The sequence below is a fragment of the Canis lupus genome, chromosome 22 (genome assembly GCF_011100685.1).
Source record: "Canis lupus familiaris isolate Mischka breed German Shepherd chromosome 22, alternate assembly UU_Cfam_GSD_1.0, whole genome shotgun sequence".
Taxonomy (NCBI): Eukaryota; Metazoa; Chordata; class Mammalia; order Carnivora; family Canidae; genus Canis; species Canis lupus.
The window spans coordinates 50,715,885-50,741,554 of NC_049243.1; the positions used below are offsets into that span (position 1 = coordinate 50,715,885).

General features: G+C 43.0%; 1 protein-coding gene and 1 long non-coding RNA gene across 14 annotated transcripts in view; one reads left to right on the forward strand and one right to left on the reverse strand.

Annotated features, from left to right (window-relative positions):
- The window catches only part of TMTC4 (transmembrane O-mannosyltransferase targeting cadherins 4), a 70,630-nt gene extending 69,437 nt beyond the window's left edge, over positions 1–1,193 (reverse strand). For 3 of the 7 annotated variants that reach the window (XM_038569978.1, XM_038569983.1, XM_038569984.1), the window contains exon 1: positions 1,036–1,193. In XM_038569978.1, the coding sequence (XP_038425906.1) occupies positions 1,036–1,128 (93 nt within the window). In that variant the 5' untranslated portion in view covers positions 1,129–1,193. Of the gene's footprint in view, positions 1–833; positions 946–1,035 lie in introns of those variants that run through there. The other 4 variants (XM_038569977.1, XM_038569982.1, XM_038569976.1 and 1 more) reach the window with 2 other exon arrangements.
- Positions 137–24,473, forward strand: LOC102155889. Of its 7 annotated transcripts, XR_005376540.1 has the most exons (6): positions 1,364–1,540; positions 6,150–6,201; positions 11,994–12,074; positions 18,171–18,289; positions 20,687–21,346; positions 23,838–24,473. It is a non-coding gene; the product is annotated as an uncharacterized LOC102155889 (long non-coding RNA). The 7 variants fall into 7 exon arrangements; XR_005376535.1 differs by having other exon boundaries at positions 1,362–1,540; positions 20,687–24,473; XR_005376536.1 differs by having other exon boundaries at positions 1,374–1,483; positions 20,687–24,473.
- The last annotated feature ends 1,197 nt before the right edge of the window (positions 24,474–25,670 follow it).

The window sequence follows — 25,670 nt, forward strand, 5'->3', positions numbered from 1 at the left end:
TGCTCTTCTAGAGATAACAGTGTGGGATGATGACTCACAACGCGCTGGCTTGATCTTTTTTCTAACTCCTCCCTTCTTTTGTGTGGGGTTGGAAAAAAAAAAAAGAAAGAAAGAAAAACACACACACACACAGAGCCCACAGTCAAAACACCAACAAGCCCAAAGCCCCGCGGAGCTCGCAGGAGGTGAGGCGGCGGCTGCGCCACCTGCTCGGCTTCCCCAAACTCCAAACGCGCGCAGGGAAGTGGCAGCTCGGTGGCCCCGGGCACCCCGGCCGGTGGCACGCGGCTCTCCCGCCGCTCCGCTCGGCCGCCGGCGCGGGGTTGCTGGCACTCGCGGCACTGCGGGGAGCCGCCTTTACCCCAGGGCGGGCGGCCAGGAGGCCCGGCTGTGCCCAGCCATCCCGGCGCCGCGGCCAGCTGGCGGCCAGGCGCGGGGCCCCGCGGCCAGGTGGCCGCTTCGGGGACGCGCTGCAGGCGCCTGGCGCGCCCGGGGCGACGGGGCGACGGGGCGCCGCGCCGTTGGAGCAGGCGGGGGTGGCAGCGGAGACCACGGCCCGGGGCGAGGGCAGGCGGGGCGCGCACCCTCCACGCCGCGCCCACTGCCCCGCGGGCAGCTCACACCCGGGCGCGCCGCGTCCCCCGTGACCCCGGCCCCGGCCGCGGCCCCGGTCCTGGAGCCAACTCCCAGCAGCACGGCCGCCGGGCCCGGGCCGGCCCGCGGGGCTCGGAGCGCGGCGACAGCGGGCACCCCGCGTCCACTCCGCGCCCAACTCCGCTCGCCTCGCGGCACGCTCGGCCGCTCGGCCCTGCAGGGGCCGCCCCGCGCGTTACCTGCAAGGAGCCCGAGCGGCGGCCGCATCTCCCTCCCGGGCGCGGAAACTCCGGCCGCTCTCGGCGCCCGCCCGCAGCCGGGCAGGGGAGGGGCCGCCCGCGCCGCGCCCCCGCCCCCGCCCCCCGCCGCGCCCCCCCCCCCCCCCCCGCGCCGCGCCGCCGCCCGCACCGCCCGCGGCTCCCCACGCGCGCGGGCGCTCACTCTCACACTCCCGCCTCGGCCCGCCCTCTCCCCGCGCCCATTGGCTGCGCCGGCCGTCACTCTCACGCCGCAGCCCGCTCCTCTGCAGCTCATTGGCGGCCGCGCCGGGGATGTCGGACCGCCGGGCGCTAGGCGGCGGCGAGAGAGGCGCAGGGCCAGGCGGCGGCGGCGGCGGCGGGAGCGCAGGAAGCGGAGCTCCCGGCGCGGAGGCCCGGCGAGGCCCGGCGGGAAGAGGCGGCCCCTGCTGGCCCCGGGGGCGGGCTCAGGCCGCGGAGGCCCGCCCCGCCCCGCCCCGCCCCCCCCCGTGCGCGCGGACCTGCCCGCGCTCGGCCTGCGCCCCTGCGCCGTGGGTGGCGCTCCGCGGGGGAACCGCCGCGGCCCTGCAGGGAAACGAGCTGGGAGAGGACCGTCGGGACCCTTCCTGCCGGGGAGGAGTTGGTGTAAATCGGTGTGTCTCCGCGTTCGGCCTTCCCGACTTCCTCCTGTCTGGCAGGAGTTGTTTCAGGTCTGTGGGTCCCCGCTCGGTGCCTCTCGGAGCAGAACTGAAGGCTGCGTTCCGCCATCCAAGGCCCTGCCGGCCGCCTGCTGCTTTCCATGGATCCTCTTCCTCGGCTCGGGTCTTCGTCCTCCTGCTGATGCACGAGCCCCATCCCCGCCGTGGCTCCTCACCCGGCTGCAGCCGACATTCCGGCGTCCAGTCACCAGTAGTCACTTTGTCCTAAACTTTTACTCCCGACCGGGTTGCCAGGCCACCCGCCAGGAACTCCCATCTCAGCAGATTGCTTTGCTGCCTCAACAGAAAGAGGGGAGCCTTTTCCACTTTCCACCGCCAAACGTACAAACCTTAAAACGCGGATTCCACCCTTCATTCCCCCGCTTCCAACACCCCCCTCCCCCCCAGTATGACACAGTCCCATCCAGCCTGAGATCAATCCCTCCCTCCTGACTGGATCCCTGTCATCAGCGTTTAATCAGTCCCAAGCCTTCCTCTGCCCCTCACCCTACCCTTCCAGCTGCCACCCTGTTCCCTCTCCTCCTCTCCATAACTGAAGTTAAAAGAGCTGCCGGTCCCCATGCCCCCCGCCCTTTCTAGTCTTTCAGCTCCGAGAGCCACTTCTTGGTTTCCACATTCCACTGAAACTGCCTTTTTCCTATAGTCACCCACAATCACTAAATCCAAGGGACACTCTCTTGTCTCATTTTACTTGATCTCTCAGCAGTATTCTTCCTCAAACACACTTCTTTTGGTGATAGTGGTGTGCTGCTCCCTTGTTTTCCCCAGTCTCCTTACTTTGCTCATCTGCTGCTTGATGACCTCCAAAGGACATGTTGTTAAGGTCTCAGCCTTTTCATGCTACAGTTTTTCCCTGTATGATTTAATCCACTGCCAACATTTCAATCAATATATCCCAGATTGATACAGCTCCAGTCCTTACTTATCTGAGCTTCAAACCCATTTATCTAGCTTCCACCTGGCTGTGTCACTGGCACCGAGGATGGAAGACATCCCAAATGGAATGCATGCTCTCACTGCTTTCTCCTCCTCAGGTCTCCCTGTAATAAGTGATGTAACTGTAATACTACCACCTGCCCAGTATTTCCCAAACCCTTGGCATCTAACAAATCACCAAGGTTTTACTTGCTAAATGTCTATCAAATCTGTCCACTTCTTTCCATTTCCACTGCCAAAAGGAAATAGCATGCTGCTGTGCTTGGGTCTTCCTAACCTACCTTCAGTGATGTCACATCGGCAGATTGCAGTCGGCCATGGTGACGGTATCTACACCATAGAAATTGGCAAACGCTATGAATCAGAGCTTAGTTTGTTGTTTTGCTGATTGTCTCTAGACGTAAGAAAGTGATGGGAAAAAAATGTTAATAATGCAGATTAAACTTTAAAATGTGCTGTGCTTAGTATTGAAGCTAAAAGATTGTAGTTTAATGGGTTTATTTATACAGGGTAAAAAAACAGCTTAGCAGATCACATATCAGATTTAGTGATAATAACTTAATTGAGAAAAAGAGCAGATTGAGATACAATCCTTTTGTGAAATCGCAGTTGAATTACAAGCATCGGTTGGATACAGATACAAGCCTTCAGCAAAAAATCAACAAACATGTTCTGTAGAATGCCCCAGTGATGCTGCATGACCTGGCCCCTTGCCTACTGCTCCCAAATTGTCTCATGTGCCTGTCGCCTGTTTCCTGAATTCAGCTCCATTGAGCTTTTATAGTCCTACAGTGTGCTATGTTCCTTTCCATCGTGGGCTGGTCACACACTCTGCAGCACTCTCTCCTGCTCTCCTTGACATTCAGCTAACTAATTCATCCTTCAGGTCACTGCTCAAATGTCAATTTCTCAGAAAAGCCTTCCCTGAATTATCTCCCCAAACACCCTTAAGTCCCTCTGTATGTGCTCTCGTTGTTCTCTCTCTCTCTCTCTCTCTCTCTCTTTATTTTAAGATTTTATTTATTTATTCATGAGAGACACACAGAGAGAGGCAGAGCCATAGACAGAGGGAGAAGCAGGCTCCCTGCCGGAAGCCTGATGTGGAACTTGATCTCAGGACCCCAGGACCATGACCTGAGCCAAAGGTAAATGCTTGACCACTTAGCCACCCAGGTGCCCCTGTGCTCTCATCGTTCTTATCACAAGTATAACTATCCATGTGATTCTTGTACAAAATCTAGCTCCATCATTAGACTGTGAATTCCATGGAGTTAAGGGACATGGCTGTCTTAAATACTGTACCGCTGCAGGTGCTGTGCCTCCCACAGAGCAGGCACTCGACAATGTCTCTCCAAAAGGAGTACATTTCTGAAAGTCATACTACATTGTTATTGGCGATGCTAGAGTTAGAATTGGAATCTCCTGACTTAATCCAATGGAATTCTATTCCATAAATTGCTGAGCCAGCCGTGATTAAAGTGTTATCATATTATGTGCCAAGGATGGGGGCAGGCTCTGTGAATATTAAAGTGAACAAAGTGCTGATTCCGCCTTTCACAGTCCTGTGGTTTATTAAGAAGTATAAAATGCAGGGGCAGGATGAGCACTGGGTGTTATTCTGTATGTTGGCAAATTGAACACCAATAAAAAATAAATTTATTATAAATAAATAAATAAATAAATAAATAAATAAATAAATAAATAAATAAAATAAAAAATGCAGGGGCACCTGGGTGGCACAGTCAGTTAAGTGGCCAATGGGCCAAATCTTGATTTCAGGTCAGGTCCTGATCTCAGGGTCCTGGGATTAAATCTGAGTCAGACTCCATGCTCACTGGGGAGTCTGCTTGAGGATTCCCTCTCTCCCTCTCCCTGTCTCTCTAGCCCTCTCCCACTCACACACACTCTTTCTCTAAATAAATCTTTAAAAAAAAAAAAAGGTATGAGATGCAGAGAATACCTCTATACACTGACCCTCACCCTTTGACCACAGCCTCTTGGGTCACTGTCACACATAGAAAGCAGGTTGGTTGAGTGCTTAGTGTGTGCCAGGCGTGCTTCTAAACCGTGTTTGCATATGCTATTTTTAAAGATCCTCACAGAAACTCTAACAAGTGAATATCATTATCCTTAGCCTATGGATGAGGAAAAAGAAGCATAGAGGTCCAGAGGCAAATAGCCAGTCCATTTTTCTTTTTCTTTCTTTCTTTCTTTCTTTCTTTCTTTCTTTCTTTCTTTCTTTCTTTCTTTCTTTCTTTCTTTCTCTTTCTTTCTTTCTTTCTTTCTTTCTTTCTTTCTTTCTTTCTTTTCTTTCTTTTAGCCAGTGCATTTCTTTCTTCTTTTTCTTCTTCTTCTTTTTTTTTTATTAGTTTCAGAGGTAGAATTTAGTGCTTTGTCAGTTGCAAATAGTACCCAGTACTCATTACTATCAAGGGCCCTCCTTGATGCCCATCCCCCAGCTACCCCATCCTCTACCCCCTTCCTCTTCAGCAGCCCCCAGTTTGTATCCTAGAGTTCAGCATCTCTTATGCTCACCTCCCTCTCAATTTTCATCTTATTTTATTTTTCCTTCCCTTCCCCTATGTTCATCTGTTTTGTTTCTTAAGTTCCGCATATGAGTGAAATCATGTGGTATTTGTTTTACTCGAACTGACTCATTTCGCTTAGCATTATCCCTTCTAGTTCCATCCATGTTGTTGCAAATTTAGCCAGAGCATTTCTTAGTGGAGCCAAGACTGAGTGTACGACTGCGGGATGTAGCTGGAGATTTAAAGAACTATTGACACTCAACCACTAATACCTAATGAGGTTGATATTCAGGGCAGGAAAGAACTAGAACTGAGAAGATGGTTAAGTATTGTCTTCCTTTCCCCTCCACCCCCATACATTTTCCCTTTTTCTTTTTTTAGTAGCAGGTGTCAAAAGTTGTTAGAGGGAGGTGGACCATTTGAGCCTTTTGGAGGGCAACTACGTAATTTTTTTTAAAGATTTATTTATTTGTTTGTTTGTTTATTTATTTATTTATTTATTTATTTATTTATTTATTTATTTATTTATTCAGAGAGAGCGAGAGACACAGGCAGAGGGAGAAGCAGGCTCCATGCAGGGAGCCCGACATGGGACTCGATCCCGGGTCTCCAGGATTACACCCTGGGGCTGCAGGCGGCGCTGAACCGCTGTGCCACCGGGGCTGCCCAACTACATAATTTTTTGAGGACAGGTGTTATGGGGCACCTTGCCCAGCTGCCACACTTTTGCCTCTCATTGGTATACCCTGAATGCTGGTGCTGCTGTTCAGTGCACCTGTGTTCCTTGATAGCACTTCTAACTGGGGTGGGTGGCAAGCAAGAAGGGAACCTTAGAGTCCCCTTACGTTTATGCTCTTGCCAGAGTCAAGGTGGACAGAGGTTGTTTGCTCCAGGGTTGGCTTAGTCATCAAGGACCCAAGTTCTTTCCATCTCCTTGTTCTGCCATCCATGTTGGGGTGGCATTTCAGTTCCCTTCGTGGTATAAAATGGCCCTCCCAGTTCCTGGTGTCTTATTTGAAAAAGGCAAAATCTAAAAGCAGGAAGGAACCTTCTCCAATGACGTCTGACTGTTAGGAGGGTAGAAATCTTTCCTAGAAACTGTCTACCTGAGATCCTGGCCATATGTTCACCCACAGATCATCTACCAGCAATGGAAGAGAACCACAATAGACTGATCAGGACTTAACGGTAACGCAGTCTTGTTTCCCTAAATCACAGAGGGGTGGGAGAAGTTGGTGGGCTGGCAACTTGGGGAGTTTCTGTTGGGAGGAATGGATGTTGGATAGGTAACCATTAGCATGTTTTACCAGGTGGCATTTGGAAGGGGATAGAGCATCAAGGGAGAATTTTACTATTAACACATGAAAGAGTTGAATTTGTATGTTGAGAAGTAAAAACCAGGGAGAGGAGAGGTTGAAGAGAAAGGAGGGGGGTAAAATGATATGGACTATGGTCTCTGAGGAACTAAGAAGAAAATCTAATCCAGGGTACAGGTTGGAATAGATACCTTTCTCCTCTTAAGCTAAGGAATATTTAATGATGCTAAATAAGATAAACCTCCCATTCAGTGTTATCTAATTTGGGGGAAACAATTTGTTTATCTGCCGTCAACAAATTGGTTATCTACCCTTAAATTAACACCTTGGGGCACCTGGGTGGTTCAGTGGTTGAGCATCTGCCTTTGGCTCAGGTTTTGATCCTGGGGTCCTGGGATTGAGTCCTGCATCACAGGCTCCCTGCATGGAGCTTGCTTCTCCCTCTGCCTATGTCTCTGCCTCTCTCTTTGCATGAATAAATATATAAAAAAATATATAAATAAATATTGAATGAATAAATATATAAAATCTTAAAAAATGAATAAATATATAAAATATTTAAAATGAATAAATATATAAAAATATAAAATACTGAATAAATATATAAAATATATTGAATAAGTGTGAATAAATATATAAAATCTCATGAATAAATATAAAAAATAAATAAATATGAATAAAATCTCATGAATAAATATATAAAATCTTAAAAAAAATTAACCACCTCCTTTCTTTCATTTCTTCTAAATTTTTCTCTTTTCAAGAAGCCCATGATCATCTCTGTTTTTAGAATTCCCAAATTTCACAAGAGTTGGTAAGAACTTTTGTAGGTCAATCAATATTTGAGAAGTGTAGATATTTTTTTGGTATAAACACTAAAAATGCTCTGGAGAGAAATGCTAAGTGGTTTTATTTGCTTCATTTTAAAGCATCATATTTTACATAGTATTTCCATACATTTTCATTTTTAATGTGCATTTTCAACACTAGGTGTGTAATAATACATTAAGCAAACAAGTTTGTCTAGCCAATATAGTTATATTTGAATCTAAACTTTAAGCCCTATAAGTGGCTGGTGAAAGAGTATTATGCCAGAAGAGGGAACGAAAGTGTGCTTTCTCTCTGTGCCATACTGTCCTAAGCACATTAGGTGTATTAATTCATTAGGGCCAGACAACACCTTATTAGGTAGATCTAATATTGTCCCCTATTTTATAGATGTAGACACTGAGGCACAGAGAAGTAACAGCTGTATGGGGTAGAGCTAGGATTTAGGGCCAGGCAGTCTGGCCAGGCAAGGATCATGATTTAACCAGTTCTGTCTTCCACTCCTACATGGCCTGGGGTGCACATCAACCAAGAATTGTACAAATTCCTTGTCAAAACTTGCATCATTATCTCTTCAGCATTTCTTCTATTCTTTTCTTTAAAGATTTTAAAAGTTTATTTATCTGAGAGAGAAAGAGAGAGAGAGAGCACATGAGCGGGGAGAGGGACAAAGGGAGAGAGAGAAGCAGACCCCCTGCTGATCAGGGAGCCCAATGCAGGGCTCGGATCCCAGAACCCCAAGATCATGACCTAGGTTGAAGACAGAGGCTTAACGGGCTGAGCCATCTAGGTGCCCCCCTCCTTTCTTCTTCTCAATATTCCTTTGCCTGACCTTTAATATTCCTCTGCTCAGCAGCTTATTTTCTTTTCCTTCTCCCTGTCTTCTTATCTCCAGCTGTCTTACTGTAAATCTCTATTTAAAATAAATATTACAAACATGGAATAATCAGCAATAGTAATGGTTAATCTTCACTGATAGCTTAGTATGCTTCAGGCATATGCATATGATACATGTGTTCATAGATGATTTTATATGAATCCGATAACCCTTGCAGTGTGCTAATTTTCCCCTTTTCACAGATGGGGAAATCAGTCTTAGAGATGCTAAGTAGCTTGTTCAAGGTCATGAAGAAAGCCAAGGGCAGGGCTGGGATTTGCTCTGGGCAACATGGCACCAGATCCCATTTTTTGAATCATTATACAGGATTGCCTCCTGTTTGATTACTGTTTCTTCAAAGTTTTGCTTTTCTCCTCCAAAATACTAGACTCTTTCCCATATGCTCCCATATCTTTGGATTGCCAAATTCTTGCTCTTAAGCTCAAGTTTTATGGTGTTTGTGCAGACCACCACCCTCCTGTCTACATTTTTAGTAATGGATTACATGTCCATGATTGTAATTCATTTTTTATGAATTACATTTATATTGTTGTAGCTCTCATGGAATTTGGAGGGCACTCTAGTACCTTCTGACCATTTGAGGATTTTCCCTTGGCTTTTTGGTTCATATGTTTTTCTACTTTTGTCTAGGATATCCATCACACCTTGACCTTCCAGAGACTTTCCACTTACTTTCAGAACCTAGTTCAAGGGGCACTTTCTTTGGAAGTCAGCCTTTCTCAACCCCCCAGGTAGAATTAATCATGTCCTCTCTTGGCTCTTCCTTGGATCCCATAAAGCTGTGAGACTCTTTCCAACCTATTAACTGTTCTTGTAGAGATTTGTTTAAAAATGTAGTTATCTCCACAATTCAGATGGTGTGATTCCCTTTCTATGGCTTCAGGGCCCAACATGATAGAAGCTCAAAAATTGTGTTTGTTGGGGGATCCCTGGGTGGCTCAACGGTTTAGCGCCTGCCTTTGGCCCAGGGCGTGATCCTGGAGTCCCGGGATCGAGTTCTGTATCGGGCTCCCAGCATGGAGCCTGCTTCTCCCTCTGCCTGTGTCTTTGCCGCCCCCTACCCGCCCCGCCCCCCGTCTATCATGAATAAATAAATAAAATCTTTTTAAAAAATGTGTTTGTTAAATTTAACTTCCAAATTCAACTAGGAATACTCTAGTGTGCATTGGACTCTAATCTATGGAATCTAATCTAATCTCAGTTTAGCCAGGGAAGAAAATACCAGTAGGGATATGATCTCAAATATCCCAAGGACTGTTACTCAGTTAAACACAATTAAAACTAATGGGTAAGAGTTGGAAAGAGACTGTATCTCAGTTTGAGAAATAACTTTCTAATAATAAATATCTAACAACAAACTGGCTACCTTAAAAATAATCTTGAGTTCCCCATTAAGCAACATCTCTAAGCATAGGCGGAACAAACCTATGGCATATGTACAGAGAAGGGAATTCTTTCCTACCTTTAGAAGGACACTGAATCAGATGACCTCAAAAGGACATCTTGATCTTAATGATTCTGGTGCTGTTAAGGTATAATTTTCAAAAAAGTTGAAAACATGCCTCCCATACATGTATAGAATAAAAAAGTGTTGAAGATTTCATCCAGCTTTCTAATGAGAGAACTAGAGAGGTGGTAAAACCAGTTCAATAAAAATTAGAGGAATAGATATGTTGGCAAATTGAATTTTAAATAAAAAATTTACAAAAAGTAAATAAGGCAAATGCACTGCAAGAAACAGTTTGGAGAATAAATGTAAATGTAGCAAACACTTGCAATGTAGGTATAACCATAGAAATGGTGAAATGAGTATTTTTTAAAAAAGAATTAGAGTAATAGGAGTTACTTATTCTGATATAACTGCCGAGTGTGAAATAAAACTGGTTAATGTCTACAGGGAATACAATTGATACCTTTAAGATTATCCTTTTTACTAGATGGAAATTATTTGCATCTCTCCTGGATAAGGCTTAAAGTTAATAGTAACCACACAGAGACAGAACTCTTATTAATATTAAGTAGAAAAAGCAGATAAAGTGACAATCCCCCCAAATTTAATAATACTTGGATGAGCCTGCTAAACAATGCCTCAGTGTGTTAAGCTTCCCAGAGCTGCTGTAACAAATCACCACAAATTGGGGAGCTCAAAACAACAGAAATGTAATTCTCTCACTATTTAAGAGATCAGACATCTGAGATCAAATTGTCCTGAGTGCTGGTTCCATCTGGAAGCTCTGAGGGAGAATCTGTCTTATGTTTCTCTCTTAGCTTCTCATGGTTGCTGGCAATCCTTGGGGTTCCTTAGCCTGGAGACACATCGCTCTAATCTCTGCCTCTGCCATCACATGGCATTTCTTCCCTGTGTGTCTGACCATTTTTCTATCTTTCTTTTCTTCCAAGGACACCAGCTATATTGGATTTAGGGCACACCCTACCCTGGTATGACATCATCTTAACTAATTACATCTGCAAAAAGCCCTCTTTCCAAATAAGGTCACACTTTGAGGTTCTGGGAAGGACATGAATTTGCCGTGTGTATATATGTGTGTGTGTGGTGTGTAATCAACCTAAGTGAGTAATGGGACATGCCACCTACTCTTTTTTTTTTTTTTTTTTTTTTGACCTTATTTCCAAGTTTTAAAGACTTTTTCTGAATAGCAGCAGTCACTTGCCGGTCTTTCCACTGATGTCTAATACATTTCAACCATAGTCATCCAGCTGGGGCTAGCTCTATATGCATTGACATGATACAAAAGAAAGATACTAAGTATGTGTCTAAAAAAAGTAAGGTCTAGATCACATAGGGATGCTTGAATATAATCATACAAAAGGCTTTAATACTTCTAGTGCAGGTCTCAGGTCACTTGGTTACCATTTTGGGAGAAGTCATTGTCATGAGCTGTTTGGGTATGTAATGTGTCCCTGGAATTATTAAGGCTGATTCAGGAGAGTAGGTCTTGACACAAATTAAGAACAGAGGAGAAAATTTTAAGTTATACAGGCAGCTTCCCTGCCCTCTTGTTTTGTTTAAATGAAACCTTCTTAATACGATATCCAGTTAGCCAGGATTTAGGATTTTATAACAGAGGAGCTATCTGCACTTAGCCAGGTTAGCCTTTGTAACAAGTGTCTTTAGAGTTAATTTTTGGGGTTGCTGGAGAAAAGAGTCACCTCAAGGGCCCCTCAGTCATACAAATGTAATTTGACTAGGGATTCATTACTCTGGTCTTTTTGCTGGACTTTGTACCAAAACCCCTGGCTGTTGGAGACAGTTACTGAATTAGCAGGTGGGTAGATTTGGGAGGAAGAGGAGTGAGGCTCATCTATCCTTTCACTCCTGAGATTCCATGTTCTTAAGGCTTTTTCTGATGAATCAAGATGGCTTTGACCCAGATGAAGTCAGTTGCTGGAAAAGGTCACCTAGGACTCAAATCTATCCATTCACTTACCTACCCACCTAGCTACCTAGCTATCTACCTATCTAATCTATCTATTTGGGTGGGGTTGTATCTGGACTGGTGAACTAGGTTCAGCACAAGCCTTAAATATTCGTGGTCTTCCTAAATCTGTTCTAGCAGAGTATCATGCTGGAAAAAATAGCCAACCATGTGGTTGAAGTAAAGGTAATATAACTGTAAGATCCAGGTGCAGGATACAACTGTGTCTGAAACCAAGAAGCCATAACTGCCAACTGGGCATCTGTCAGGCATAGTGGCGGCCCCAGAGAGATGGTGCTGAGCTTGATCTGCAAAACTCAGATTTTCCTCTGCCTGGGACTAGGGGATAGGCAACTGAACTTTGAATTCTTGGCACTGAGATGGCAGGTATAAGGAAGCTTTCCGGGAGAAGATAATGAAATTTCTGATAAATAGGGCAGGTAAATGTTCAAGAAAGAAATTGGAAAACTAAAAGCAATAATTACCTTGGTTTTCTCCCAGGTTGATAAGATGGCTCAACTAGTTACAAGAAATTCAATAATATTTTGCCTGATTTTCTTCTTGCTGCAAGTTACCCCCCAAGTAAGTGAATCTTTCCTTTTTCTCTTTCATATGAAAACTCTGGGTTTCTAACTAGAAATGTGTTGTTTTATTTCTGGAAGAACATTCCAGAGAAGTGGGTAGAATGATGTCATTCAAAACAGATGATGACATTCTGTTTGTTTGCTTATGGCATTTGCAAAAAAGTATGCTTTGTATTCTTTATGGTATTTGCTTTATAAAATGCTGTCATGTCTCCCAAGTAGTTGTTATACAAAAGGCCTAGGTATAATCTTGAACTGTTGCAAATGCTGTTATTGTTTTCTGTAGCTCTTTTCAAAGTTAGCTTTATATTTTAAAATAAGTATACAGTGAGTATACTGTGGGACGCTCAGTAAGCTGTGTGTCAGCTGAGTAGGTTAAGTGTCTGCCTTTAGCTGAAGTCGTGATTCTAGAGTCTAGGGACTGAGCCCCACATCAGGCTCCCTGCTCAGTGGGGAGTCTGCTTCTCCCTCTACCACTCTCCCCTGCTCCTCCCCCTGCCCCACTCGTGCTGTCTCTTGCTCACTCTCAAATAGATAAAAATATTTTTAAAATAAAATGAAAATCTTATTAAAATGTTACTTATTATAAAATATTTAGGTATCCATCTTCATAAATGTGGATCTAGAAATCACTTATAATGATTGGGGGTTATCACATTGTCTGTACCATAATTAGTTCTCTATTGAAGGTCATTTAGGTTGCTTCTGATTGTCCATCATTATAAACAATGCTAAACATCTTCGTGCCTACATTTTTGACATTGTTGGTAATTATCATCTTAAGGTGGGGGCACCTGGGTGGCTCAGTCAATTGGGCATCTGACTCTTGGTTTTGGTGCAGGTCATGATCTCATGGGACATGAGACTGAGCCCTGTATTTAACTCTGTGCTCAGTGGCAAGTCTACTTGAAGAGTCTCTCTGTCTGCCCTTTCCCGCACTCTCTCTCTTCCTCTCTCTCTCTCTCAAATAAATAAATCTTTTTTTTTTAAAGATAAAGCAGAAAATCTTCAAAAAATTATCATCTTAAGGTAAACTCCTAGAAATGAGATTGCTAGTAATAATATGCAAACATTTTTGTAAAAACATTTCTGAAGAGGTTATACCCTATTCATGTTTATTTTATTATATTTTTTTTCCCTATTCATGTTTAGTGCAACAGTTCATGAAAGCCAATTTCTCAGTACCTTGCCCAAACAGGTTTTGTCAATATATTTAATCTTTGCCCACCTGAGAGACAAAGTTTTCCTTTGTTTCAAAAATATTACAAATAAAATATTAAAAAATTTAAAATTCATGTATTTTCTATACCACCTTGGTGTCTAATTCTACTCTATAAGATTCTCTATTTTGGAACACCTGGGTGGCTCAGTGGTTGAGCTTCTGCCTTTGGCTCAGGGAATAATTCCAGGGTCCTGGGGTCTGAGTCCTGCATTGGGCTCCCTGCAAGGAGCCTGCTTCTCCCTCTGCCTGTGTCTCTACCTCTCTTTGTGTCTCTCATAAATAAATAAATAAAATCTAAAAAAAGATTCCCTATTTTAAATATTTCTACTTTTATCATTCATAATGATTATTTCTATAACTTAATACTGTTGTATTTCTATGTATTTATCAATGTAAGAGAACATATTGATTTCCTTTAAATTATCAAGGACGTGTTCTCATGGTCCTTTCTACTTTTCTGCATCCATATCTTTGCTGTATCTATTTTATCCTGCATTAATCTAGAGGTAAAAGTCAATATTTGTTTGGATTTTCAAAAAAAAAAAAAAAAAACCCCAAACCAAAATCCATGTATACAAAGCTTTTATAAACAATATACATTCCCCAGAGAGATTGGAGATAAGTTTAAATTGAAGCAAAACAAACAATTTTAATGAGCATAGAAGACATTCCCATTTTTAAAAGCTCCATTAGCTGTCTGTAGTTAATTAAAGATGGCAACCAGTTGTTGGTCATTTTTACCACTAGAAGATGGACTTCATTTCCCATGCCTTTGAATCTGGGCCACCCTGGTGACCACTTAACCAATAGAATGCAGTAGAAATGAACCATTGTCAGTTTGAGGACTGGTAGTCTCTGCTTCCTCTCTCTTAGAATGCTTATCCTCAAAACTTGGCCACCATGATGTGAGATGCTCTGCACAACATGTGCCCACCTGAGCTCCCAGCCAACTGCCGACACCCACATCATGCCAGCCCTGTGAGTGAGCCATCTTCTGGTGGCTCCAGGTGTTCCTTAGTTTGTGGCAGCTTCCCTCCAGCCTCTGTCTCTGACCTCAGATGGCTGTCTTCCCCCTGTGTCTGTACCTGAATGTTCTTTTTCTCATGAGAACACCAGTCATGTTGGATTAAAGCCCAGTCTGTTCTAATATGGCCTCTTCTTAACTTGATTAATTCTGCAAAGACCCTATCTCCCAAAAGGTCATATTCACAGGTATGGGAATATAACTCCAACCTGTTTTTTGGCAAAGAACACAATTCTATTAACTCTTCTCCCTTTTCTCCACACATCTGTACTCTCCATTCTCATCCACCTCCACCCCAGACCAGCCTCCTCTTCATTTCCAGTGTAAACCAAACCCTATGTCTCTCCTGGTGGTGATGTTGCCTCCATTGGAGGTGGTTCAGAGGCCCAGAGGTGAATAAAGAAGAGAAATGACAATGTCTTAGCAATTGCTTTCTCTCTCCCCCTCTCTCAATATCCTGCCATCTTGAACATACCACCCATTGGTAAACAACCTGGAAGGAAAGAGCCGAGAAAAAAGAAGGGAGATAAGGATGAAGAAATTCTCTAGATAATTATAGCAGGCAATTAATCTAATTAAGTGAGTATTATTCAACCACTTTCATAATACCTGCCAGAATGGTGTCAGATTTTGATAAAGTACAGCAGTAGATTTCTAAATAAGTAGGAAAGGATTACAGCTCTTAACTTCAGCAATAAAACTTTTAATAAATCCATCAACTCCATTTACCCATTTTATATTTCCTCCAGTGGGTCCTGCCTTTACTGACAAGTGGGGTTTGCAATCGGACAGCATGTCATTGATGCCTAATACTTGAGTGATTTCTTTTTTTTCTTTTTCTTTTTCTTTTTTTTTACTTGAGTGATTTCAATCAAATCAACAAAGCATTGGCTCATGTAAATGCTGATGAATACACTTTATCAAGCTGATCCAGCTTCTGGTATCAAGAAGTCAGCCTCTGGCACCCACTCCCTTCACTCAATCACATGAGAGTGAGGGCTTGTGGTCAGATCTTAACAGACACAAGTATATTATCTCAATTGTTGATAGTCTGTGTTCCAGTGTCTCTTTCCCAAATAAACAGACAGTTGTAGCCTTCACTCCCCAAATTCTGGCATCCCAGAAATGAAGAAAGCCATATTGTGATGACACATTTCAAACCAACTCCTACAGGCTGTGAGCCAGCTCTGAAACAGGTAAGAAGAGCTGGTTTATTAGTTTGCTAGGGCTGTCATAACAAAATACCAGACTGTGTAGCTTGGCCAAGCTATGTATTTTCTTACAATTCTGGGGGGTGGAAGTCTGAGATTGATGTGTTAGTTAATTTGGTTTCTTCTGAGACCCTCTCTCTTTGGCTTGCAGATGGCCATCTTCTTGCTGGGTCTCTCCTGTGATCTTTTTTCTCTGTGTACCCCTGGTGTCTCTTTTTGTGTCCAATGTTCTTTGTCTTATAAGGACACCAATATGATTGGATTAGAGCCCACCCTAAAAGCCTCATTTTAACTTAATCACCTCTTTAGAGATCCTATTTAAAGAACCAAAATTTGGACAAATTGAACACCAATAAAAAATAAATTTATTAAAAAAAAGGAACCAAAATTTGTCACATTATGACATTATGAGTTAGGGCTTCAACATGTGAATTTGGGAGGGACACAATTCAGTCCATAATAGCTGAGCTTGCCAAGTCCTGCTGGTTTTGGAAGCAGTATATGACTCTTAACATGGCTTTATTTCCTTCTCCTGTCTTTACCCTCATCATCCGGTGCACTGTAAATATGAATGTCTTAAAGGTGGTACCTAGGAAGACCCACCCAGGTCATTCTAAGGAACACTGAACTGTGGGTTCTCTGTATCACTGTCAGTTGGTGATAGCTGACTTTACAAAGTCAATGATTAGTCTCTAATTTTTTATTTTTATTTTTATTTTTTTTCTCTAATTTTTTAATATTTTGACATGCTATTCAATTAAAAGTCACAGAGAGAGGGCAAGCTGCTGTGGGTGAATTGTGCATAGCTCGTATCCTTTTATTGATGTTGTGACTGATAGAGATGGACCATTACCGAAGCATTTAACAAAGAGTTGTAGTGATTATCAACTATTGTAGTCCAATGCAGGAAGTGCCACAAGTGTGTATTGGATGTGAGAATTTTATGCATCATGCAATTCTTCACAGTAAAACCAAAGAGCATAATTTTTCTAGTCATCCATTCTAACACCAGTGAGATTTTATATATGTATCTATATATACAACATTATATATGTATGTACATATGTATGACTAGGTATATCCTGGTATGTATATATATGTGCATACAGATATGTCAATACACACACATATGTGTGTGTGTGTGCACATTTCATGTATAGTAGAGTATCAGGCACCCTATCTACAGACTTTGGAGGATTTCCTTGGAGTTTCTGATCTTGCGCTCATCTCTAGCTCCATATTTCCAGTATTAATTATCTCCATCTTGAAGTTCTTTGCCTAAGCTCAGCACAGAGAATAGCTCACTTGGCAACTTTCATAAAGGTTGGCTTTCTTCCGTGTTGCTTGGCTGCCTCTCTCACCCTGTCTCCCTTAAACTACTTCCCATGCTTCTGCCCTGTCCTAACATCCACTCCAAAATTTTCTTCCAACTCCCCTGGGTAAGACTAAAAACTTTATGTTACTGAATTATATATAGCAATTTAGCTCTCTATCCTGATCCTAGACTGGGTTCTGGGCCTTCTTTTGAACTGAGAAGAATCATTCCACCCATATTTACTGGACACTTACCAGGAGGCACTATTGTGGGTGTGTGACGGACTCCTAAGGGGTTCTGCTGGTGAGGAGAGCATCCAAGCATCCACCTTTGGAAAGAAGAATGAATTGAAACTTAGATTTTTTTTTTGAGATATCCTTATATTTAGATGAGTGAAATCCTTAGAACTCTCTCCTCTATTTATCGGGAGCATTTTTTTAAAATTCTTGTTGCACTCTTAAAAAATTATTGTGAGCTTCAGAACTTTTCATAAGCTCCAATGGAAATTTACAATAACACCCCGTCTCCCGTTCCAGCCCCTGGCAACCACTATTCTACTTGTTGTCTCTACAAAATTGGCCAATTCTACCCCCCTCAGAAAAGCGGAATCATACATATAGTATTTTCCCTTTTGTGTCTGGCTTATTTTACATTACCATGATATTTTAAAGTTTCATCCATGTGGAAACATGTACCAGAATTTCGTTCCTGTTTCAGGTTAAATAATAATCCATTGCATGGATATCTCACATTTTGTTTATTCATTCATCTGTTTAAAGACATTTGGTGTGTGAGTGTGCATGTGTATGCCAGTGAGGGAAGATGTGTTGACAGTTTTGAGCTGGGCTGTGGAACTGGTCAGGCTCTGGGGAAGTAGAGATGAAAAGCTCTTTCCTAGCTACAGGAGTAAGCTCTTTCCTAGTATGAGGTAGAAGTAAGATACCAGGTAGATGTGATAGGCACTGTTACTACTCCACCCAAACCCTCTAGGTTCCTTTACCTTTTTTCATCTTTCACCCCCCTACACCGACTGTGATATGTTTTGCTTTCAACAGCTCTGCACCTTTGACTCTTGGAGGACTGCCTTTGGACTACTTGGGCCAGTTTCGTCTCCTTGCACAGAGATCCAGAAAAGCCTAGAGTTTACATCTCACCTTCCCTACCCAGCCCCTAGCCAAGGACTTGCTGGTGCAGGAGTAAGAAGGCCAATAACTTTGTTTCTGAGGCTGACTTCAAAGTTGCAGCTTCCCCATGCTGGATCAGGCCTATGTTCCCAACCAGAAATGACACACCTTCTTCGCTTTTTTCCCTCCTGTGTCTAGCTGCCTCCATAAGTCATGCACACTAATCATCATGTCAAGGACCCTGGGGAAGCCCTGCTGAAATCGTAAGAACGTGTGTTGAGAACAGAAATAGCTCACTTTAACTGTGGTGGAGAAAGGTAAGTCGGGGCCAGGTTACGGAGGGCTTTGACAGCCCAGCAAGGCATTAGTACTTTATTCTGGAGGGAGCAGGCCCTCATTAGCAGTTTCTCAATGTGAATTAGCCTCTGTGTGAAGGGGATTGATAAATAAGTTAGAATGTAGGGAATCTGGATGTGGTAAGTCAGCTAGAAGGCTCTTTCAATAACCCCATTACCATGAGCTTAAAATGTTTGTAGGACGCGGCAGCAGGAGGTGAAGGATGGCACACACGTGAGGAGGACTTATAGGCACAGGACGGACTAACACCAAGGCTGAGAGAAAAGGCACCTAAGCTGATGCCTTGTCCTGAGTCTCGGCATGTGGAGACACGGGGACACCATATGCACAGAAAGAAGGAGGATTTAGAAAGAAATGGTGAACCTGGTCTCCACCTGTGTTCTGCCTCACTGAAACCACCCATTTTAACCCAGAATTAATATTTCTTCCCCTTACATGCTTCACAATTTATCTCTCAGGGCTAGACAGTCCCTTCCTAGTCATCATCTTGCATAATTCTTAGATTGCTGTGGCTTAATTGGTATTTGATCATTCTTAGCCTCGGCATTTCAACATCAACAGAGAGTTTACAGCAGGGAGAAAGAGGTCTCCTCATTGCAATGACAGGGAGTTTCACAGAGTGGCGTGTTGTCTCCTCCAACGGGTTCTTGAATGGCATGCATTGCATTTAGATAACACCTAATGCCAACTGAGCAGCCAGCTGGGAGTACTGAGCTGTGAAACTGTTCCATTTAACTGTAGGCCTGAGTTTACTGCACATTTAAAAAATTAACTGTGTCCTTCTTCATGATCCTACAATATACTCATTATTCTGCTGAAGCAGAGTGGGGGTGACCTTACAGGCCAAACGTTCTGAATGATAAAAACATAATACAACCAGAGTATCACTGAAATAATTTTTCTTACAGACACAACACTTAGCTTTATTGTCAGTGTTATCTAAGATTGTATTTGGCTTAAGATAATGAGCCCTTGTACTAAGAACTGAGAAATACTCAGGGGCGCTTCACTTTTAATTTAATCACAAGTTAAATGTACCACCCCAGAGCAGAGTTGTTGTCATTGTTATTAGTATATCTGGGGTTTATTGCTTTCCAAATTTACACGCCCCTCATGTTAGACGATGGTGCTGTGCCTTATCAGCAGCTCTCTGTGGGGATCCTGGGGAAAATTTTTGTATTTAGTAAATGAAGACCAAAACACTGAAGCATGATGCCTAAATTAATTTAATCATTCATGAGTTCCTTTAGACTCACCAATGTTTTTGAACTCCTACTATGTGCTAGGCATAGTGCTAAATACGACACTGGCTCTTGCTGTGCAAAGACTTGCAGGCTAGTCAAGGATTACTGCCATTGGAAATGGATAATTTCAGTACAATGTGGTGTGATACACAGAGGTCTTACCACACAGCAGAGAGGAAGGGACACTGCTGGAGGTTACAGAAAGCCCATTCCAGTTCTCCATTGCCAGCAGCATGTTTCAAACAGATTGAACACTCCTTACATCTGGCACTTTAAAAAGCGAGGTGACTCCTCCAAAAGTTAAATATGGAATTTTGATCCAGCATTTCCACTCCTAGGTAGATAGGAGAGAGAAAAGAGAAATGAAAACATGTCTACACAGAAATGTGTTGCAACATTATTCACAATAGCTGCAGGGTAGAAACAACTCAGATGTCCATTATTTGAGGAATTGGATTGGCAAAATGTGATCCATGTAAGAGAATATTATTCAACTGTAAAAGATAATGAATTTCTGACACATGCTACAATATGGATGACTCTTGAAAACATGCAAAGTGAAAGAACCCAGTCATTGATAGGACATTCCAGACATTTACATGAAATATCCAGAAGAGATTAATCCAGAGACAGAAAACAGATTTGTGGTTGCCTTGGACAATGAGGATAGGCATGGAGTTTCTTTTAGGGTAATGAAAATTTAAATGTCTTGGAACTAGATAAAGGTGATATTGTACAACCTTGAGTATACCGTAAATGTTACTGAATTGTACACTTTAAAATGGTGAATTTTATTTATGTGAATTTTACCTCAATTAGAGACAGAGAGAGAAGAGAGTCAGAGAGGGGAGACCTAGTTATTTGTGTTCAGACCAAAGCTAAAGGGGCACCAATTAGGCAGGTTGAATTCTCTTACCTGGGAAAGCCACTAATAGGGGAGAAAAGGATCTCTTCATAGTTATCTTTAGTTCACGGCACGTTTTACATCAAAATATACTCAGTCTTTGAAATATAAACAAAGGTATTCTGATTCTTACTGTTCCTTTTGCAAGGGGAGAAATGTGTAACAGGCTGACCTCTTGCTCTCCATTCTTTACCCTTCCTTCAATCTAGAAGAATCTCCTGGTCGAAGGGATTTCAGAGGAAACTTTCCGGAGGAGAAAATTCCTGTCTGCACTGAGCACTGAAGGATGAATTGAAGCCATTTAGAGGATAACTTTGGGAAGGAGTGGAAAGAAGGAAATGCAGTCAGAGGAAACAGCATGAACAAAATAGCATAGCATAAAAAACATGATGTAGTTGGAGGAACTACAAGCAATTCCTGTAGAGGAAAGTGAGGTAGGGACTGGAAGTTGGGGCTGTAGAGGTAGAAAGAGAAGGCCTTTTGTGTGATGCTAAGTACTCTGGAGGCAGTAGTATTCTGGAAACGGCTTGCCTGTGCACAAGCTCATTGTGCAAATCCCCCCAAATTGGAGTTCATTGGCCAAAGCGAGTGCTCCTTGAATGTGAAATCTGTGTCTTTGCACAAGAACTCATGTTTGGTTTAATGCTTTCTTGTCGCTTGACAGTCTAAATAATTTTTTGACAATCAACCTTACATATTCATTTTGTGGCAGGCCCATAAATTATGTAGCTGGTCCTGCGTGGCAGAGTTTACACTGAAGAAATCGGCAGATGCTACATATCAGGGCTTTGTCCTGTAAGAGAACCGGTTACCAAACAAAGCTCACCACACCATTGTCTGGAGGCAAACCAAAAAGTATAGTTTCCAAGGTATGACTAGGTGGGAAGCAGGATGTTAAGGGGCTTAATGTCTAATGAGCTCCTGGTTTAGGAGATGATATGCACGTAATGTAAGTTGTGTATGTCTTTATTGCATCAAAGCAGTAGGTAGTGCCTGCCCATTCTGCCTTAGTTACTTTGCTAAGTACTAGGAATGAAAACCAAATAGAACTCAGTCTTGGGGAAAGAAGGTCAGGGAAGACTAGCCACTTATGTGAATCATGAAGTAGAATGAGATTCTGGTGCAAAAGCAAGTGAGCAAGAGAATTTGGGTCCTTTTAGAGACTGGCACTTAGTCCCATGTGGCTGAAGTTGTCTGCTTCTAGAGAGATAGAGTGGAGATTGAAGAAGTGTCAGATGGCTCTTAGATCACTAAAATCATGGTCACAATTTTGACTTATATGGCAAGTGGTAGGGAATCCATCATAGGATATAAGCAGAGTAGTGATGTGCCTAGATGTTCAGTGTGGAAAAATCCTCTTTGCCAGTGTAGGGCATTGACTGGAGTCAGGACACTAGGCAAGATGCATTTATAGCTGTCCAGGATGGGGGTAAGGGGTGTCTGCTGTACCAAGGTGGTGGCAATGGGAAGAAAGAGAAAAGAGGTGTTTGAAATATTTAGGTAATAATGGCAGTGTGATGCCTCAGTGTGGGTAATAAGGGAGGGGTGAGAAGCTAGAATTACACCCAGGTTTCTGGCATGAATATCTATGTGGAAAAGAAAAAGAAAACAATTTTAAAAAATCATGAAAGCATCTCTTCGATCCCCTAAACCACCGATCTTATTTTTCTTAGAGAGGGTTATGTTAGTCCCATACAGGCAATCAAAATATAGCTGTAAAAATGTATAGTTCAATGAAAACATGCTCCAGAAAGAAATCATACAAGGAAACAGCGGTTCAATACAAATGCATCTTGTTTTTAAGCCAACTTGGGAAAGGTAGATAGAGTTCAGTTTCATAACAATAAAACACTGATTCATGAGCCCAGTGAGATGGTATTTTGCCTCTCATTGGTGACCTGTCATCTTAATTTCAACCGAATCCAGGCAAGGGGAGATATACAAAGATGATGAGAGGACAGATATATCATTGAGGTCAAATCAGCCACAAGTGGAGTCTGGAGAATTGTTAGCAGAGGGAGCTTGCTTCAAATGTCTTGCTTCAAATGCTGGACGGTATAGTATTGTGCATTTAGAATTTTGTGCTAAAGGGAAAAATAAAGCCAATGATCATAATAGGGAAAATGAAATATAGTCAACTTACTTCCCAAAACATATGTGAGATGGATTCAGTTTTATTCTCAAAATAATTATCTTAGACTCTGGGTCTTGGAAACACAAACACAAGGAGTTGATCTCTGTTCTCAAGGAGCTTATAATCATGAACATAAATAGGCAACTATAATAGATGAGAGACTGAATATAAAATGGACAATGGCCAGACCTATAATAAAAGAAAATTAAACTATAAAAATAAAATTCTGACCTCAAATCTGCAGCAACCAGCTCAGGAAAAACAATCCACTATCTACAGTAAGCAGCTCGGAAGACCAGACTACTATCTATAGGTTAGACTCGTAGGAAGTCAGACCACTATTTCTGGCAACCAGCCCAGGAAGCCATACAATAACCTCTATAATGATTGGCCCCAAGTGGCCAGGATTTGATTAATATCTTACAGTTCCCCCCCCCCCAAAAAATCTTACAGTTCCCTAATTCTCTTTTTGTCTCTGCTTCCACCTTGGCACCAACCACAGTAAGCCAAATATGTGCCCCAAACCAATTGCTCAGGATTCCCTGCTCCCTGTTGACCTAGCTCCAGCTTCTCCAGGCCAATCAGGGCACCCCTGGAGCCTTCTCTTCTTCTATTATAAAGCACTTCCACTCTGCTGTCTCCTTGCAGTCTCTGAAATACAAGTGGTGGTCCACTCCCTTGTCATGGCAAGCTCTAAATAAGTAGCCTTTGCCCACTCTTAGTTGGGTGGTCTTCATTTATGGACACATAGAGAAGGCAGAAGGAAGTAAGTGCTAAAGATACCTCAAAAACTGCACACTGTGTGGGAATAAAGGAAAGACCCATTCATTCTATCAGGGAAGGTTGGGAGTGCAAACTTGCAGCAACTAGCTGAAAAACACCTATGGTACTCTCCTAAATAATTTCTTTTTAAAATTTTTGTACACTAGTGGTAAAATAACTTGTAGACTTTTGACAGAAGGAGAGATGCTGTTTTACCTTCAAGGGGAAAGAACAGTTTGGGCAGATATAGCTTAGATCTCCCCTCTTAGCTCACGAATTGAAGAAAAACTTGAACCACCGAAACTGGAAGGGGCTCATCCAGACTTCAGGCATTCTCTGTCAAACATGAGCATAAACTGTTTTGAGTATAAAGGCTGCATATTTCATTATTATTGGCTAAGCAGCATTTTGAGATATTTGTATTTCAGTCCAGTTTTCTCCCTTCCTCTCACTTATTTAAACAGATAGTAGACCATGATGTTCCTTGTTCAGAGAAGGTTTGCAGCTGACTGATTTGTTTCCAAGCCCAACCCATTGAAGAGATAAGACTGTGGGTCCCTGATCAGGAAGCCCCAGTAAGACTCTTCTGCTTGGAGATCTGCTTGGAGGAATGAGAGGTGTGATGGAGCTTTCCCCGCTCCATCTGGGCCACTCTCCATCACAGATTAGAAAGAATTTAGATCAAAGGAGAGGGAAGTCTCAGGGTCTTGGAGGAAAGTGTCTTGGTTATGGCTTCCCAGAAGTCCTTGGACCCAGCTAGGCTCCCACGTGTGGATGGCAACAGCAGAGCCTCGGTAAGCCTCCCCGGCCATGCAAGGAGAAATGACAACCTGATAACCCTTGTCCAGGGGACTCATCACAGAACTGTGACAAACCTCCATGCGAGCACCCCAGGGAACCATCGGGAAACCCTGAAAGTGATCAAGGTTCCATTTTCTACCAGACTGGCATTATTGGAATTGAATCAGAAATCAGACTGATTGATGTAAATAAAGAGATGGGGGCTTTTTGCACCTGAGTTTCTGGATTGTGAATTGTGGATACTTATATGAAATTAACACCAAGAAAAGGACCACAGAATAAATACTTAAATTATCTCACATTGTGTGTCTTCGAGGTCACAGGGTGGACTGTGTGTATGGAAACATTCAAGACTTGGGGGGATGGAAGACCAAGTCGGAGAGATAGATCAGTTATCTAGCCACCCCTGGTTAGTGTCAAGGAGCATGTTTGTTTACATTTGTGTGCAGATTCCCTTCCCTTCTTATTACAGATTTTGTGGCTGTTCTTTGTGTCAGGATTTTGTTTGTGAATCAGGTAAGAAGTTAGACTCCCTTAGGGAAATGCACTGAGTAGGAGTTGAAAGCAGGGTAGAAATGATAAGGAAGTTGGGAAATACTGAATCTCTATTATATAAATTCTTGGTGTGTTTATATTATCTGGGTTTAGAGAGAAGAGAGCTCGAACATATTTTTTTAGGGGAGAAATGTTTCAAAACAAGCAACATTTAGAACATATCGCCTACATCGTTAGATTACAAAATGTGGTTTCATTAGAAATATTCACTAGATTTCCAACAAAAAAATGAACTGGTCCTAATTTATGCTTTATACAGGCAATCCATGACTTTATTGGATTATTGTTCCTGTTTTTCTGCTGCTAGCCCTAGTGAGGAAAGTCTCTTTGGTGGCCATAGTGGGGAGAAAATGGAGGCTGATTCTGGGAGTACTGGTAGTGGTACTGGATCCTGGGGACATGGCATGTTGGAGGCCAGTTCACCACGATAAAAGATTTTTGGAGGTGTCAGGCAGTTCCTGGAGTGCTGTACAATTGTAGTACAACACCAACCTGTGGTCAAGCTCCTGGGGAGGTCGGGGGGGGGCGGTGGTGGGGCGAGAGGAGGACCAGTTTCTCAGATGGGTGCTCAGGTCATGCCGAGGAGACCTGAGTCCCTGGCAGGACAGTGGGTGGGATTAAGGAATCAAGGTAGTAGGTAGATTGCAGAGCTTGGTGCAGCACTCAAAGGCTTTCCTGGGTGTAGAGGGCTTGCTCTAGGCACAATAGATTCTAGATCTGCTTGACATCAAAGGAAACTTGGGGGTGGGTGGGAGATAGAATGGCCCCCAAAGATGTCCACACCCTAATTCTTAGAGCCTGTAGATACGTGACATTACATGGCAAAAAGGATTTTGCAGATGTGATAAAAATTTGTAATTGATAGCAGATTGACATGAAGATAGGGAGACTATTCTGGATCAAGATGGGAAGGAGAGAGGGGAACACACACTGTCATGAGT